General features: G+C 30.8%; 1 protein-coding gene across 2 annotated transcripts in view; it reads left to right on the top strand.

Moving 5' to 3' along the window:
- LOC106678625 (rho guanine nucleotide exchange factor 12) overlaps positions 1-19,128 on the top strand; it is a gene marked incomplete at its 5' end in the record, with an annotated part of 168,514 nt that overhangs the window by 145,051 nt on the left and 4,335 nt on the right. For both annotated transcript variants that reach the window (XM_067050934.1, XM_014417247.3), the window contains 5 exon segments: positions 14,344-14,460; positions 14,704-14,810; positions 16,613-16,741; positions 18,292-18,468; positions 18,856-19,010. In XM_067050934.1, coding sequence (XP_066907035.1) covers positions 14,344-14,460; positions 14,704-14,810; positions 16,613-16,741; positions 18,292-18,468; positions 18,856-19,010 — 685 coding nt within the window.

The raw sequence follows: 19,128 nt of genomic DNA, 5'->3' as shown, positions 1-19,128 counted from the left end.
TTTTAATATTATTATCGGTGGCGCTGTTCCCATATGGAGCTACCTCTTTTGGCCTTTAATGTATAATCCTACAGAATATACCAGTGACAATTGAGACTACTTAATGACCAATTAAAGGAATCTTGTCAATTTATATGACTACACCTTGATCCGGCAACTATCCCCTGAGGTATTGCAGATAACAAACGGTTCCATTGGTGAAAGGGAATGCAAGTTCAGTTAGGAAACCCAAATTACTTCTAAACGCCCTTTGACCTTTGTTTAGTTCTCTTAGTATGTATAGTTTGCTTCCTTTGATCTCAAGCTTAGAAGAGGTTAAGTTATTTACACGTCTTGTCAGTAATACTCTTGTTAATAATAGTCCAAGTGCAATAGCCAAAAAATAATTATAACTGTAAATAATTTGATGATTGAAAGCAATTTTATATAATTTACTCAAATTAGATATTTAGTAACATGGCAAAAAAAGTATTTATAAAGGACCCGACTAAATTTTTTCAACCTTTAAAAGATGAATATATTTTTTTTCTTGAACAGAAAGATTAAAAAAAATATTCAATTCAATTATTAAACCATTGAAAGAGGTCAACAGTTTTCCAAAAAAAGAAATTCAAACTGCGTAATATGGCCATTTAATTGAAGGACTCTCATAATTGTCGCATGAACTTCCTCACCTATCTAAAATTAAAATTTCATTAAAAAATAACTATAACTTTACATTAAAATTGCGAGTATGATAATTAAAGGACTCATAATAGTCGTATGAACTTTTCGGGGCATAAATTGTGGCTTTTGCTAGTGATTATCTACAATAAAAATTTGATGGAATAATAATTATATCGTGGATTTGCAAAAACTGGTGTTCTCGAAAAAAGACTATTCATTCCAGTAAAAATATCTTCAATTTTCTCTGTATCTTCAAGTATGTGTAACTTAATTTCTATATATAGATTCTTATGTTAAAATGTTTGAAAAATACGATAGTAAAAAGTTTATTATTCAAAATGGTTTCCATATATTTTTAGTTTTATAGCCAGTTATTCCTTAAGTATTATAAGTAGCTGATATGTGGGAGCCGTTTGTAGTTGAGTTATGCAGTCGCGCGGTGTCGATTCGAATCCGGCCGGGGAATCGACGTTTATTTCTATAGCTATACCACGAAGTGAAAATTTGACCCCCTCTTCCCCACCATGGATAGAATAGGTTAGTAACTAGAAAAAAAAAATTTGATACTTTACCACTGTCGGTTTGTTTTTGTAACTGAATCTGTCTTGTTTGTTCTTGTTGAAGAGCCTGAACAGAGTCATGTCTTCTGGTAGAAAAGTCGTCAGTTGGAGTATTGTTATATTAAATTTTTCTCTGTCAGCTGGATATGTGACTCCTTTTTGTTCCTATTTTTCTTAAGCAAGCCTTCCGATTTTGATGTTTATAAACCAACTATTTGAATAACTAAGTCATATCCTTGTGTCCCTTATAGAATATCATTTGGTACCCCACTATGTTTATAACGTGTCTTGTTCGTTTTTATCCAATTCTGCAAGAATAACGCTTGACCATATCCTGTTAGATAATGGCTTTCGCGTGATTATAACTGTTTCGCTGTTTTGTCCCGGACACGTGACTTCAATGGAATCTAACCAGAATTACCTGGGCTTAGCAATGGTCGCTAGGCACTATTTAAATTATTTGAAGAAAAAAAAGTTTAGCTATTTATGTAAGTAAAATTCCATTCAGATATTGTTTAAAATAAATCACTTACTACGATATCTGTAATTATTTTCTTAATTACCATTCACCGTCAGTCAGAAACCATTATGGCTCCCTGTTATCGTAGACTTGTTTATAACCCCTAAAATAACTTAAGTTTTTAGAGATATTATTATATTTTATTTTTACGACAAGTTGACATTTTTGCTGCTGTTAGATTCGTTTTAGCTTTCACATGCGGTTGGTCAGATCTTTATTGGTAGCACGGAACATCGATAGCATAATTACTGTGAGTTTTTGAAACACGCAAAAAACAGATTTATTAGTAACGGTGATTAAGGTCCCTTCAAAGAATAAGGTGCTGTTTATAAACCAAGTGAATTTATGTGAGGTTTTCACCGTAAAAAAATTACCGTCTAAGGTAAATAATTTTTTTATTGTCAAATCGAGTTACGAGAATTTAAATAATTGGGGAAGATGAAGGGTTATGAAGGGCTCTCTCACGCATGGGTTTACATCTCCTCCTCTACTTATTATAACTAAAAATAAATAGGCGAAACAAGAATGGTGGATTTGAGATGGATGGGTCGGTGAGGGTTCGTTATCGGGGTACCTTCCAATCTGGGGGTTGATCTGAATTGTCAATGGCGGGTCCATAATATCGTCTCCTATCTTGTTCCTCTCCTCAATGGCGGTCACTCTTCGGCATTGCATCCCATTGAAGGAAGTCTATTATTCCTCATCTAATCAACTTCAGCTTTATAGGATTTATATCCTAATGGCTGTGTTTGAACACTACTTATGATATAATTATTCTTCATTAAAATAAATAGATAATTTCTTTTTTTTTTATCTCGTTCAGTGAAAGCTAACCATTAAAGATAATTAATATTTAAATTAACAAGTAAAAAATTGCAATAAATTTTGTCAGTTTTCATTATCTTATTAACTTCTCTTGCGTTTAACACCATCGAAGTTTTTTTTTGTTTTCCTTTTCATATTTATGTAGGCACCTGACTAACGAGAAATGTACAATCAGCAAATTACCTGGTGTTATATTAATTAACAAATGTTCTGCGATGCTTGAAGAACAGTTCCCAGCGGTAACTCTTCTCTGATTTTATTCCTTTCTTGGGTCCCTCATCCATGTTTTTTTTTTTAGGCTCCTTTTTTGTGTGAGTAGGTTTTCATGAAACGTTTCTAGTAAGTTCGTATGTGTTCAGCGACTGTTGGAATTCATAAGTTAATATGTAATGTGTTATTAACAAGTCAAAGTGGTTTGAAACGGAAAAATTGTAGTCGATTCATTTCAGTCAGTTTCACAATACTGTAAATTTGTATTTCACATGCTCGAACTTTAAGTGGTTATTTATTTATTTTTTTAATTTAATTAGTCTGGCTTAACATTTTAAAAGTAAAACAAGTATATAAAGTGAATCATTCGTTATAAATAACAATAACTAATTTTTAAGGGTTCATTTTGGACCTTGTTCTTTTGGATTTGTTGTTGGACGTTTGGTTTTTTTTTGCGGATTGGTTTTTTTGTTTTTTTTCGTTTGTTTTTTTTCCTTTTTTTTTTTTTTTATTTTTGAGGAATTTTTTTGAAAAAAAACCATTCCCAACCTTCAGGTTTTTCGGGGGCAAAAAAAATTTTTTTTGGACCAAACCTTGTTTTGACTTTTTTCCCCAATTTTTTTTTTAATTTTAAACAAATATATATTTAAAGTTTAATACATAAATATAGCAAGCGCGGTGGCACCGCGGTAAGGCGCGATGCTACTAACTCCAAGGACCAGGGTTCGAAACTGGCTGTGCAGAGTATTGTTTTCTGTTACACTGTAGCCCCCCTGTTGTCGACCCTGTGGGTTCTGGAGCCTTCCTGGGGTCCACTCAGCCTTCTTATTTGGGTAAACATCCGTTGGTCGAGCGTGATTCTGACCAAGTCATCTCCTTGCACAACCATTGATCTAGTAACAGTACTTCTTTACAAAGTATAGGAGTTCATGGGTTGTAGCGGCACAGATTTTAATTTAATTTATTTAATACATAAAAATGAAAAAGTAGAGATATTCTACAATCGGTTTCATTCCTCGTTGATTGTCCGAAAGTAAAACAAACCCTCCAATTGATTTAGGTTAAAATTTATATTTCACTATAAATAAAAAATACCCTTTTGCTTGCTTTGATCATATTCACAGAATGCACACTCCTTTTCTTAAAGGTCACGGTCACTTATTTGCTTGCTGTTCTTGTTTTCTGTGCTTTATTTTGAATTCGAGTATTCAATATTTTTTTAAAATTAAAAATAAAACAACTTTGTGCCAAGTGGTATTCCTTAATAAAACAAATATTCACTCCCACTTCTTGGACCCTCCTGAATAAAGAATTGACCGACACCTAGTGAATCGTGCTCCCACGTGAATCAGTTGAGTACGGTTATTCAGTGGTCTTCCTTTATAGAAGTTATATATGAATTATCACTACTTGTGATTAGAGGAGTATTTTTAAAGATTTTTTTTTTCAGATCAAATCTTTATCGATACGTGTCAAAATATTTTTAAACATTTATAGGCGTTTGAGTTATTCCTGTTCTTAATTGAGTAGTTACGAGAAACTTGAAAGAGGAAGACATGGAGAACATTGAAAAGCTTAATATTATGGGTAGAGTTAAGGCGCAATGTAAATTTGATGCTAATCTCATGTAAATAGTAGAACCCGCTCTCTCATCTCTGCCGTGTACTAAAATTCATTCTGGTCAAAACCTCATTAGCTTTTCTGATTTGAGACCATCATCTGGTTCGGGTTTTTCATATGCAACAGCCTTATAAATTTAATGTAAACCCGTCACTCAGGTATGTTGAGGTTCTCTGGAAGGTTTTTCTTTCTTATATTTTAGAAAATTACATGTTTCTTTTAATCTTTCTAAATGTTACTACTGCATATTTGTTTTTACTATAAAATAGTTCAATTGTTTACAGCAAGTTATAGTAGAGTTCATTCAAAATGTATATATTAAGACAATATAAATAAATTTAATATTCGCGAAATTATTTGAACTAATAAAATCACTTTGAAAAATTAAAGGATTTCGCGATTTTAATAAAACATAACATCGCTTAAGTTATGATACCTTGTATGTCCGAAAAATCTTTATATAGTTAAAAAAAAAATCGACGTATTCTAGAGAGTGCTCGTTGAAATTCTTAAATTTGATACCTAACCGCTAGTTGAGACGGTCCTATAGAATGATGTCTTATTTACATATTTTTAATTTTATTAAAATAATCCTATTGCTTATTTTTTCTCTATTTATTTGATTTTTTAAACCGAATATTATCTTTCCGCAAATTTGAGAAATGAGCCGTTGAGAGTAAAATTGGCTCATGTGAGAACTGCAGTTAATTGATATTCAACGCTTTAAATGTTTGTAGTAATGAACGACAGTTTTTACTGTTTAATCTAGTCAGTCATAAGCATATTCAACAATTTAAGATCATTTGAAGTTAATCCACGCTTCATGGACCATTTTTTTTATGTAAATGAATTGTGATGAGAATGCGACTTTTGCTCACAACGGCTTAAATTTCCATTATATTTCTTATACAATAAAAGAAAAAAATTAATTTATATTTTTAATTATATTGATTTTTGTTAAAATATTAATGGTATCAGAATATAATTTCTCTTACGTAACTGTAAAAAAAAGTTAGAAGTATAAAATCACTACAAAATTTTTTTAGTGTGCCCAGTTACAAAAAATAATAAATAGTAATAAGCTTTGTTTATTTAATTTTATAGATTGATTGAAATTTTACAATTTCATTTTTTCTCTTTTAACTTAAATTAAAAACTCTTTAAAACTAAACTATTAAAAGAAAATAAACATAGACTACATAAAGCTCAGGGATTGGTTTATCATTTATTTGAAGAAGAAAAAAAATTAAGAACTCGTGGATAATCATTGATTCCATCAACGGTCCAAAATGGTCGAATAGACTATTCCTCTACCCCTAAAAAAATATATATCATTATTTAAATAAAATGATAATACTAATAATTGAATATATTATTAAAATAATAAAAGTAATAAAATTTTTTATATATTATAAAAAAAAAAAATTAAATTAGCCAACGCAAACTTCACTAATTCATTATCATTTTGTTGAAAAAAATAAGAAATTAAGAACCCGTACATAATCAGTTCTACCAACGATCCATGGTGGTTGAATAAACTTTTCCTTCTACAGAAAAAAAAAAATTATTTATTTATAAATTGTTAAATGAAGTTTTGCAATAATAGTGACGTCGCAAGTTGCAACTTTTTATATTCTTGTTTAAGAAAAATATTCACAGCGATAACAATAATAACTTATTCTTTTACTTATTTTCTACCTATTTGCAAACTTCACCTGCCATATTGTTTTTTTGATGTATTTAATGTGGAATGAGAACTGGCCGGTGGCATGCAATCGCCGGTTCCTTTGCTAATCGATGCACTTAGCATTCTCACCCAACAGCTGACCTCGTCCTGTCTCCCAGGATTTTAGAGAAATTTAAAAGGCTGTTGGGTATTTGAAGGAACTGGTCCCGGTCCCGACTGAGAGTGAAGGTGGCTCCACCGTCCGCTACGGTCAAGGACCGTCCAGGATTCTCGCATTCTTCTCTCTACTTCGGCTGCCAATCATCTCGCCTAGTCCAATATGTCAACTTTCCAAAGCTTTTTAATAATAGTCCGAGAGTCCCTGGTAAAAAAGGAGACTTATTTCATACGAAAGACTATGTCCACGGGTCTGGAATCAAAAACGGACTTCTGCTATTTTAATCCGCCTGAATAAAAAATGGCGCCCGGGTTAAAACAATATAGTTCGAGAAACGACGGACGGTTTTTAAAGTAGATTAAATTTGCTAAAATGTGAACTATTATACAACTGTATACGTTCTCCCCGTACCCGGGATACAGTTTTTGTGACTTATTTTGGCAAATATCATGGAAACTGCTATTACTACACACATCATTATAACTTCTATAAAACTACTTTTATTTTGATCTCTGGCAGATGTCTGGGTATCTAATAGTTTCTTAGGTATAATATAATTATCAATTACGTTAATTAAATTTGATTCATACCAGGGATTCTTTCAATCCTGTGAAGTATGAAAATATATGTTTGCCAGATTTTGACATTTTTCAAAAATGAGTAATCCTGAGAAAAGTTTCATATCTCAGGAATTATTTGACATACAGACATCAGTAACTAAAATGAAGGCAATTAAATTCTCTTTGTATTAGTTTATAGTAGTTTATTAATGATATTTTTCTTAGGAGTAACCGTTTCCAAAATATTTGCCAAAATTCAATCAAATAATGATAATTTCTCGTTCGTTAAATCTTGATGTTGAAGTTTTTCTTGATGTAGCAGGGCTAAATTTCAAGCTCGTGTATATTGTTTATATTTGTCAAAATAAATTCATAACATGCCTGAATATTGAAACATCTGATAAGAAAGTTCAGATTTTATATTGAATTAGACGTATTCCAAAGGTAGTACCGTTGACTACTTTGTCAGATATACCACTATTCAAAGCGGCGATATGATGATTTTATATTATATGATTTTATATTATGTGCAAATTATTATATATTTTATATGCCCAAACTTTAGTTTGAAATGTCACCTTTTCTGTTAGGGGCTGCCGGGGTATAATAATTGTTCTTAAAATGGACAGAAAATAAATCACTCCGAGTTCGTTCCCTGTATAAAACTTTTTATCAAAATGGTCTGTTCCTATCGGCATTGACTCTGAGACCTTTAAGAGCATTTAATGATTGTAGCCTCTTCAATATCCTTTCTTCCTTTTAACTTAATCCTCCTTTATTTCCTCCAAGTAATAGAAGCTTGGAGTTCGTTCAATCCCTAATTTTTTTTATTGAAGTTCTTTCTGTATTGGCATTCCTTTCGTTAAGGCATTTTTTAACGTTCTAGTCATTTAGCTATTTAGAACTTGCTTTGTAAATGTTCTTTCGTTAATTTTCTCTCATCGACTCGCAATGGATCAGATTCGTTGTTGGTCAAAGCAATCCCTTGATCGTTATTTGTGACATAACTTCCTTTTGAACTCATAGTTCAAATGTTTTATCTCAGGGTCAGATTCTACATAAAAAGAAAAAAAAACAATCAATGAATTTGAAATATAGTATCATTTTTTTATTTTATTCATTTTTTTTAAATATTTTATTTCCAGTTTCGTAGTTTTCATACCATTTTTTTTTTTTCTCAAAGGATAATTTCCGCCAAAACACACACACAGTCGAATGAATTCTATACGAACCTACCAAATACTATAATAAAAATCTTAAGTTATTCGTACTTTCCATAGGATTTATGTTTATATTAACATAATAAAGTTCAGAGTTTTTTTCTTTGTTTTTTAACACATAAAATACACCGACGTTTCGGAGCACTCTTCCGTCTTCAGAACTATACAATTTTGAACAATGTAACGATAACAAATAATTGAACACATATTTTTAAAATACCGTTGATTAAAAATTAGTTTATATTATCTTGTACAATTTTGTTTTTCTATTTCGCAGATACGAACAGTTCCCTGCGTCCAATCGTTACAATTTTACTTCTTAAAATAAAAAAATAAAAAGCCTCTTCTATCCATGATATAGAAAAATTTGTTTATACGAGGTAACATATGCTAATTTTGAATTAGCTATATTTTATAAATGTATATCCAATTAGTTTTAGTTTTATTGTTACATTATTTAAAACTAAAGAGAACCCTGAAGACGGAGGAGTTCTTTGAATTTTTGATGTATTAACATCTATTAAAAATAATTATATATAGATAAAAATAATAATTATCTATTAAAAAAAATCGGATGTTTGTGTTAATATAAAAAAACATATTGGTAGGACAAATCACTGGAGATCTATATTATAAAGTTGAACCTTTCCTTAAACAAAATATTCCATTGATTAGTCTGTGATAATTCTAAAGATTTTTGAAGTAATTATTAAAAAAACATTCCTAAGTATCTTCTTTTAATTTTTGTAATGAATTAAGAAAGATAACAAGTAAAAATATTGAAGAAATGTGGAAATATGTCATGATACGATAAACATGAGGTACTGTGTAGTGGACGACAGCGCAGCCTAACATCAGAACCACCCGACCTTTTTTGACCTATTAAGCCTTAGTAATAATACCTTTTGTGACCTAAATCATTCCCGCGAGCCTATACCACCTTCTCTCGACCCCTTTCTTTTAGATTTCTTGAGGTCCTTCCTTCCTCCTTAGATTTCCTGAGGTCTTTCCTCATACTATTAAACTATAGTGGCAAGAAAACGTTAACGGACTGGCGAAATGGGAAACTGGATGCGCGTGCGCACGGCAGGTTAAAAATCGTTATAGCACCCTTTTTATTTATGCGTTTTTTGGAAATCACTGGCTTTCCAACGATGTATAATACATCTATATCACTACTCTTATTTCCAGAAATGTGTTTTCAACCTAGAAAGGATATATTTCTTTTTATCTCCTTATATAAACCATCAAATTCTTTCATAATTTATATTTATTCATTTTTAATTACTAATAAAAATGTAAGTGAATGTGAATTATTGGTATTTCAAATAAGAAAAAATAAAGGTAGACACTCAAGAGCAATTTTTTTTTTCAACTAGGCAGTTAAACCATTTAAGACTATTTCAATTAGGATCTGAGCTAACTCAATCAAAGACCATTTAATTGTAAATTTATATGCCGAGTTTGATTAAAATCGTTAAGTGGCATTTGTGGTCAGTCGATTTTGTTGAATAAGTTGGCATATACCCGCCATAATTATGCAACTTGTTTTATGTACGATTTTTCATGTTTAAGATAGGAGTGTATTCAAACTTAGGCGTGTACACAAATACACCATTTTGGTCATTTTTACTCGGGGGACCTCACAACTCAAAACGCGTGTATTTCCGTCAAAAACTCGAATTCAAAATTTTGCACAATCATAATACTTCCTTACAATCCTACTTACTATATATTCCATTTATAGATCAGTTAATTTTTTTTTTTTCTGAATGTATTGCTCTGTTGTTTACTCTTTCTAATGCTCAGAGTGGTGCTATTATACAAACGAAGGCGTGCTCTGAGGCCTAGAAACTGGGTGGGGGGAAGGTTCGGCAAGATCGGGGTCAGGTTCAGCCGTAGTAATTAAGGAAACAAAAATAGGAGGATGGCTGCCCTACATTCCTTCACCCTCCTTTTATCTTCTCTTTGCATCTTTAATTAATTTAATATTTATATATTTGTTGATTTTATTATCAGGCTTATCTATTATGAAAAGTCAAGATTAGCAATAATAAATAGCCAGATTTGTGAATGAAAAAGAACTCGAATCATTCTTTTGGTACTTTAATCTTTTAGTTTTTATCGATAGTGTAATACTTATGTGAAGAATGTCTGACCAATTCGTTTGTTTTCTTAGCTCTCCGATACGAAATAATATATTACGCAATAATTAAAATTTGTTGTACCGCTACAACCCATAAATGGTTAGAGTGTACTACTTTGTAAGGAAGTATTGTTACTAGACCAACGGTTGTGGAAGGGGGTGATTTGGTCAAAATCGCACTTGTCGCCAGAATTTTACCCAATTAAGGGTATTCACTTTATGAGGCTGGTTGGGCTCTGGAGGGCTCCCGAACCCAGAGGACTGACTCTCGGCTAGAGTGAAACAGAAAATTATCTGTCACAACTGAATTTGAACCCGGGTCCTAGCAAAGTGCCTTACCAATGAGCTACCCACTCCCTTAGACAAAGAAAATTAAATATCTTTAAAATTTGATTGTTTACGTTTTTACAAAAGTCAAATAAAAACATCCGCCTGCCCGACCGCTTTGACTTTTGGAAGCTATTGGCCAACATTATTCATATTAGGCTCCCTAACTACCCTGGTCTACCCATGACGATCTTCAAAACTTGACACTACCATCCACCAATTTTCAGTTGTTTTTTTTTCGGTTATGTATAATACCTAATTCCGAAAAAAAACTTTTTAATTTTTTTTGTGTCCTGATTAGTGAATAATTAACACTATGTAATGATTTTAACAACATTTTCAGTTGTTCTGTGATAATTATATCATTTATAAGGTTTTATAAATTTATTTTGTGATTACAAAACATGCCTTCGCTGCGTTACGAGATATTGTTCGGTGCTGAAAGGATTAAATATTTTTACAATTGTTCTTGCAATGGAATGGGTACATTAAGTACTATATTGGTCCACGCTTCGTTTGTTCTTGGCTCAGTGTTGCAATGGCCATTGTCGTTAATTATTAATGATCCAACGAGCTCTTTAACAAATTTTCACGCATCCCTACCATATAAATTGCATTAGGTAATGCTTGGGGATTATTGGGTTTGAGTTTCATTTTGTATTAATTTTAAACTTTCATTTCAGATTTTTAATTTTGTCAATTCTTTCAAGGATAAAAATTTTATCTTATTTTTTTTTTTATTATTGTGTCTGATACCCTACTTCAATCCTTTATTACAACTGAAGCAGAAAAATTAAATAAATTCCTCGTTTTTTTTTTCTTTTGTCTTAACTAGGTTGGGTTATTACATTAACGACTGTTCGGAATAGTAAGATGGACATTTATGGACATTGAACGTGTCCACCGCATGAAATAAATCTTAACCGTTATTCGGAGTTGGTCTTATATTATTATCTTATTTTTTATATTATCGACGTTCGTCATTTGTAATTAAATTAAAATGATGCAGCTTCTGAGTAATCTCTTTATAATATTCTCGGTATTTTTGTAATTGACAGTCTCTGGAACATAAAAATAATCTTTAAGAAAATATATTTTTCTGGCATTATTCCTCACTGCATTCCTTTTTTTTTTTTTAAATATTATTCTCTTTAGAATTTTGGATGCAAACAAGAAAAAATAATTTGATGCATCTTTATAAATTTATTTCTATTTGTATTTTTCGTCACGAATCAATCCACTCTTCTGATACCTTGCCGTATTTTCGCGAATATTTCTTTGGGCTCTGGAAGCTTACCCCTTGGGGATGAACCAAAGCAGTCCCGTAGATAAAGGCTATGGAAGAAATGTAGGTGCTTTAAATCAGGTGACTGAGCAGGCCAGAACATCGTTCCACTATTGACCACCTGAGCGGAAACCGGTTCGTCTTCTTTTATCTTATAGTGAATCGCCTTTATCGGACTATCCGCTTTCCGATGCGTTCTAAAAAAAAAAAAAAAATCTTTTGAGTAGTTCTGCCAATTATAAGAATGGTTGTGAAGAGCTTATGGTTCTCCGGAGCAAATCAATGCTAACTGTATCGCATTAGATCCACTCCCATAGAGTGGTGCAGGTTCTGTACCTGTGGGCTACATTATTTTGGCAATGTTAGGTTTAAAATTATCCAAAACCCGTGTATGATAAATTTAAAACTACCCATTCTTCCTATTCCAAAGCCTTAACATCATTCAATTATTTTTTCAACAGTACTGGAAATTTGAATTGCGTACTTACAAACTGACTTCGTGAATATATGCAGTTATATTTGGATTCTTCTAGTTGAGCGTATGGTATAAGTTTCTGTTGCAGATTTGTCGTATGAGGAGGGTATTTTATTTTAATGTTTATTTTTTTGTCATAAATTAAAAAAACATTAAAATTTTAATTGTCTTGTGAAATCATTAAGTTATATAGGAAGTGTCGGATAGGCTGTGATTACTAAATAGAGAAGTGGTTCACAGACTATGTGCCGAAGTGCATGCCAGAAATGCCGCTAGCGAAATTCACATTCTCAAAATATAACATAAAAATAAAATAAAATTATTAAATATTGAGTACATTTCAGTGTTTAATTTGTATTTTTTTTTTCTTTTACAACACATTCAACCATTACAAGAATACTTGTATAAATCCTTATTGATAGTTCGTCCTCTTGAGTCTTTGACCATGAGAGGGTCCGTTAACATATATTGTGATAATTTACTGTCATAAGCATTTTAATAAATTTCTTCTCAGATATTTTCGTAGTCCTTACAACTTAGTTCAGTATTCTCTGTCCCATCTCATCAATTTTGTATTATTTCCCTATCTCTTTCAATTCTTATAAGGCTCAAAGAGTGCGGAATTGCATAACGTGATTTGAGAGTTCAAAGCTAATTATACTTTTAGATTATGAGCTATAATTACAAATATGATTTGTACCAGATGCTTGATATTGAGTTGCCAACTCATGATAAATTAAACCTCCTGGAGAAAAAAAAAATATTACACTAGCATTATTTAAAAGTATATTTTATTTTTGCATTCGCTCGAGAACTAGCTCCAATGACGATAATTTTCTTGACAGGTCCTGCCCATAGGCCAGCGATGTGGCCTCAATCAATTTCTGCATCTCCCCTACAGAGTTTTTAAAAATTTCATGTTTTTAGGGCAGAAATTTTATTTTTATATTTTAAATATTACAAGCACCGCTTACAGTGGAAATGTAGTGACATTGAACAGTGTGGAGAATCCTGTCCTTGCCAAAAAGGAAATCAATTTCCATAAATCACAAAGAACAGGTTTGGTGGTGAATTCACTTCTATTCCATACTGGTTTATGACCTTCACATTTTTGAATACATTTAAATTTCCTTTTTTAATCTTGGTGAAAAATAAAGACCAAGACTGTTAAACTTTCCAAAAGCTTTACTAATATTATATACGTATATGCACAGTGTATTTATTTACATATATTACTCAGTAATATCTTTATATCCCCCTAAGGTGAAGCTTTGTAATGAAAAAATTAATCTGGAATGGGAAGTAATTGTAATTTGTAGGAGTATTTGACATGAAATAGTGTGGTTATCGATATGTATATCTTCAAAGTATGAAACTTTAATGGAAGAGATAGGGACGTCACCCCATCTGCTCTATAAATTGGAAACAAAAAAATTGAGAAATTTAAGATTCGAGAAGCTACTTTTAAACTCCCAACCCTGTTAAAACATTTTACTGGAAAGGGCTTGTTAATATTATTTAAAGAGGTAAATTATACAAGAGAGTCCACCAGAAAGTTAGAAAATCCGCTCAAAATGTTCAGAAAAGTTTATATTTTTTCCTCCCCTCTCCATGAATGATTGTAATTTTGGCAGTAGACCATACGTTACAATTATGGGAACAGATTCTTTTTTTTAAGTGATAAGAAAGTTGTTATTCTTATTAGATTGATGGATATTCCTATAATACTGAATTTCTAGAGCCATTTTAAAAAATTGTTTTATTAAATCTCCTGGATCTTATATTGGCTAAGTATATTAAAATATTTCAATTTTATCCTCTATATTATAAAAGAATTTAGTTTCTTTAGATCCTTTACTATTTGTCATGTTAAAGAAGGTTTAAAGATGTTATATTTTAATCATGAACAAAATATTGCTACTTAAAAGGTTGTGCATGTTATGATTTCAGTTAACAAATGAGTTATTTTTTCCATAATTTCCATTTTTAATAATGAACAAAATTACATTTTTACTAGTCTGATATTGTGTATTAGTGTTATTATTCTGATTAAATATCTACTATATTTGTTTTAAATTGTTCTAGGTGGTTCAAACAAATATCTGATGCAGCTGAGGCATACAAAACAAAAGAAGGGAAAAACAAGAGAGTAGATGTAAGCTCTACGGAAGAACCCAGTGATATCGCTGATAAAAGCAAAGAGTACGTATTAACAGTTGAATACGCTTTAAAAGCTTTCAGATTTGTGAAAATCTGTAAACTTATTTCCTTAAATTGTCTTTCTTATTTTCATATACTTGAGTTATCTTTTATATTATCGTTGTTTTCTAAGCTTATAAAAAAATCTTCATTAAAATTGTTATAAAATTTCTTCCCAATTTTCCTCCTTGCTCTATCAAGTCTAATTTACATACGTTCAACAAACTTTATTTTGTTCCTATTTAGGATTGAAGATGTTGGAGAGAGTGATTTAATAACTCAGCAGGGAAGCCCTGTCCTGACCAGTACACCTCAGCCTGAGTCCCCTCAGCCTCCTGCACCATCCCCAAGAGGTATATATCTAATTATATTATTATTTATTTATAGTTAAAATATTTAGCATTTTATTACTTTGCATTTTTATATTGTTACTATGAATACGCAGTTTTATGAATAATGGGTCTAAAAGTAGATTTATTTATTTAAAAATACAATGGAAAAATAAATGTGAAAAGGCTTTATAATATAATTCCGGTCTTCAATATTTTACTTATGAAACTTAAATGTCATGAAAAATAAATTAAAACTTAACTAATAAAAGGTCACTAATGTTCATATACAGCTTGAGGCATCGAAAATCTAAATACATTAATTAAAGAAATGTATTCTCTAGAGCTGCTGATGAATTATATGATTTAAAGATGTAAAATAAAATAAAAAAATTAAATCTTAAATTCACGGCTACAGTGAAACATAAAATAATTATCTGCCACTGCTAGATTCGAACACGATTCCTTTGAGTTAGTAGCATCTAAAACCTGAACTAACTTAAATAATTGAAATTGATTAATTTTGTTTTACGAATTGTTTTCTATCTTCCAGTTACCTGGTTGATCTGTAACAAAATATTATAGGTATTTTTTTCTGCTCTTGAAAAACATAAAACGTGTTTAAGGTTTATGTCCCTAATTACCTAATGGATTGGAAGGTTTTATCTATAGCGTTTTTTTTAAATGTATCAAAAACAAAATTATTTAGTTTTATAGTAGGCTTATTCTATATTTATTAGTTGCTATTGGATTCGATTAAGTTTATTTAATTTGGTGAAGGAAAAAATATTGACCTAAACCAAATAACATATTCTGTATCCTTTTCTTTCAATGGAATGAAAGTTGAGTTATAAGTTGTTTTATATAAGTTTTAAACTTCTATTTTATAATTTTTTAAGCTTTTTGAAAAACTACAAGGAAAATCCTTTTTGCTTCAATTTATAATCGTTTTTCCCTAACCAATCCTTAAAAAAAAAATAACCCTTATTATGAAGAAATGAACTTATGAAGTTAACCTTTAGGTGAATATTATAATATTCATGTATTTCATAGCAAATTGTGAATAGTGAAGTGAAATGTGTATAGATTTTTCTTTGTAATTTTCGTTTGACCCGAAATTTTCATTTTCTAAGTAAAGTCTTACAATAAAGAAGATTGGTTCGCTAAATTATGTAAAATCATTTATAATTGTTTTAAATTTTTCTTCTTATTTTTTATAGCATGTATTGTATATCTGTTTGTTGTAATCATTAGTTTTTTTTTAATATGATTTATTGTTAACCTACTTACGATGGCAGAGTAAGAATATTAAGTAAACTATCTTAACAGTTGTTACCTGTATCCAATTTGTTGGTTTTGTTCATTTTTTTTTTTTTCCGATCCCTCTAAAAACAGAAAAGTTTTGTGAATTAATAAGTGCATTACTGTGAAAAAGAAAAGTAATTCATGTTGGGTATTACCTTTTACTACCTTTGGTATTTTAAGGTTACCTGTTGTGTTTATTTGTTATTTATGAGATATCCATTCTAAAATGGTGCTATTTTAAATCCGGAGGTGAGGTGCCTCCTCATGTTGTATCACATAGAAGATAAAAAAAAAACATTAATTAATAAAGACAATAGATAATGGTGAAATAATAAGAAAACAGTCAGAAGTCGAAAGAGAAATGTGGGGGAAGGGAAGGGAGTTATGAGGTGATGTTGATAGGGTTTTTGGAACCTTTCCTGCCCTGCCACCTCGCAAGATAGGGGGATGGAGTGATAGACTGGAATACTGTTGTCAATAAATTTAAAATGTTTCTTTAAAAATGTGACATGTGATTCCAGTTAGCGAGAGGGTGAGAAATGATGAGATGTTGGCTACGTACACTGAGGAGAGTTCCCTTGTCGAGCCTTCAGAAGTCATCATTTCCCAGCGAGATATACACACTGCTGAGCCTGTCCTTACACCTTTAGGTTGGTATTCATCTATAAATATTTTATAAATTGAACAAAAAAAAAAAAAGAGAGAGAGAGAAACAAAATAATTGTGCTAAATATCTTCAGTCTAGTTTTTCTATGTATGCTTGTGCGGTTGAAAGAGTATTATTTAAGTGATGGTTTTGATCTTATAGGAATGTGGTCAATTAGTGTTGAGTGGAATTGTTCAATTTAAGTGTCAAGCAGTGGATAAATGATAGTAGAGATAACTGCCTGATATTTAGTTTCAAATATAAAGAGGATATTATTCAACTCTTCGGGACCTGTCACAGGTACAGTGAAATCAGATAGGAATATTTTGGGAGGCAGATCTGTCCTCTGCAACAATTATTTAGCTTACTAAAAGCTCTAATTGGATCGAGAGCCCTTAGTAATTATTAGTAATTACTGCAGGCCACACTGCAACGAGCTCAATTAGTTTGCTTGTGAGCAATTAGTGCTATACCCAAAATAAATACACCTGCAGTTACTGTTCACTGTTTTTGTGGTATAATGTTTCTTATTAGGGGAAATAGTCCATTGTTTTACAGTCAGATATTTATTGTTTTTTAACATAATGATCAGATTGTAGTTTTAAAATGCTGACTTTTTTCTACTTATTTATTTTTGAAGTTTTGCTGTTTATTTGTTTAATTTCACTCTGGCTTTGGCAGACGGATTTGTTTTTCCAGTGTCTTTGTGTTGTAAGTTTTATATGTACATATATGCTTTTTTCTATGTTTTTTATTATTTATTAATACTTTTAAAAGAAGGATATATATACATAAATTAGTTTAGCTAATTAGGCTTTATATATATATATGTTTATGGGATTCATATTTTTCTACCTCTGATTTTTAAATTATCTAGTGTCATTAGTTGATGTTACATTAATTTGTTTGATTATTTATCTAATATCCACCCTTATTGTATTTTTCATGAAAAGTATTACAAAAATAAATTTTTTTTAGTCTTTTATATTTGTTTTGAGATGGCTGAATAGGAATTCGTTAGACACCAGCTTTTCTTTCTGGGTCTCCTTTCTTAGAAATACCTAAAATTTACTTTTACTATTAAAATTTTAATTTAATTTTACAATGAGTATTTGATAAATAAAATTAATTAAGCATGATAAGCATTTTATAGGATTCCACTAGTTTTCTTTAAATGGTAATATGAAATCAATGCTGTCCACAAATCATACTTATTAGGCAGGATATTCCACATGTTTAACACTTTCAAAAACTATTTTGCTGTTTGAAAGTCATGTTTTGTGTGTTGAAAATCTTTGTCAGGTTTCAAAACAAGAAAATAGTTCCAAAGACATGGTTTGACATGGCTACATTGACAGATGCCTAACAGTGCCTCCAGTAGGCCAAATTCTGGATTCATATTTAAAAACCTGTTTTGTATAAAAAGAATGTTGTGTCAACTCTTTTCACTCTGATATAACAACAATATAAATTCATAGGTTTTGCAGTTTTATTAGCATCTGAAGTTTTCACTATTTATGCTTATATTAATTAATGTTTATTTTATTTATCCAGAAAAGTTAAGGCGTAAAGATGAAATAGTTCGAGAAGCCCTGTTCGAGAAACAGGTATTGGTTGCAGATATCCTTCACATTCCCAGGGAGGAGTTTGACGCAATAGCAGACCTTGCCGGGGAAGCTACTACTGGTGACAAGGACCCCTCTGAGTTGATACTGGCGGCAGTTCAGCAAGGTATGTTTAGTTCTCTTATATTGAACTTTTCAAGTTGTGTTTATTAGTTGAGTGTATTTGACTCAATAAGAAATTTCTTCCGTAACTTTTAGCTTTTCTCTATCAATAAAAAAATTATTTGGAATTAGCAAAATGTGAATGGCATAATTATATGCAGCTGTAATTGTATAATTAGAGTTTTATAACACTAACTTGCTCAACCAAGTTACCATATAGTCACTTAAAGAATTATATCGCTTTAACAAGAATAATGAATTATGTATACATGCAAATGGAGTAATAACATTTTGTTTAGTTTATCACTTGAGTTAAATAACATTTTCCAAATGTCTTATGTTTCAATCATTATGTTATCTATAATATGAAAATGAACATTGTACATTGCAGCTAGCAATCTCTCGTCAATTGTGAATGAAGCTCTTAGAGTTAGTGAAGAAGAAGTTGTTAGTGCTACTGTGAATCCTGGACACATTCCATCGGTCCCCGCACATAAACTCTATTCCATTGTAAATGCTTTGAACTCTCATCTCTCCCACCTACTTGTGAGTATATTTACTTTTTATAAGCAATACTTAAAAGTAATTGTAAAATTATATTACAATAAGTAAAAAGCTAAAAGCTTTAAGTGAAAATGATTAAAAAAGTCAATTAGAATAACTG

This window comes from Halyomorpha halys, unplaced genomic scaffold (genome assembly GCF_000696795.3).
Source record: "Halyomorpha halys isolate HHAL.00 unplaced genomic scaffold, Hhal_1.1 Scaffold150.1, whole genome shotgun sequence".
In the NCBI taxonomy this organism is placed as follows: Eukaryota; Metazoa; Arthropoda; class Insecta; order Hemiptera; family Pentatomidae; genus Halyomorpha; species Halyomorpha halys.
Note: the sequence above shows the minus strand (reverse complement) of the source record. Positions and strands in the feature narration are given on the sequence as shown.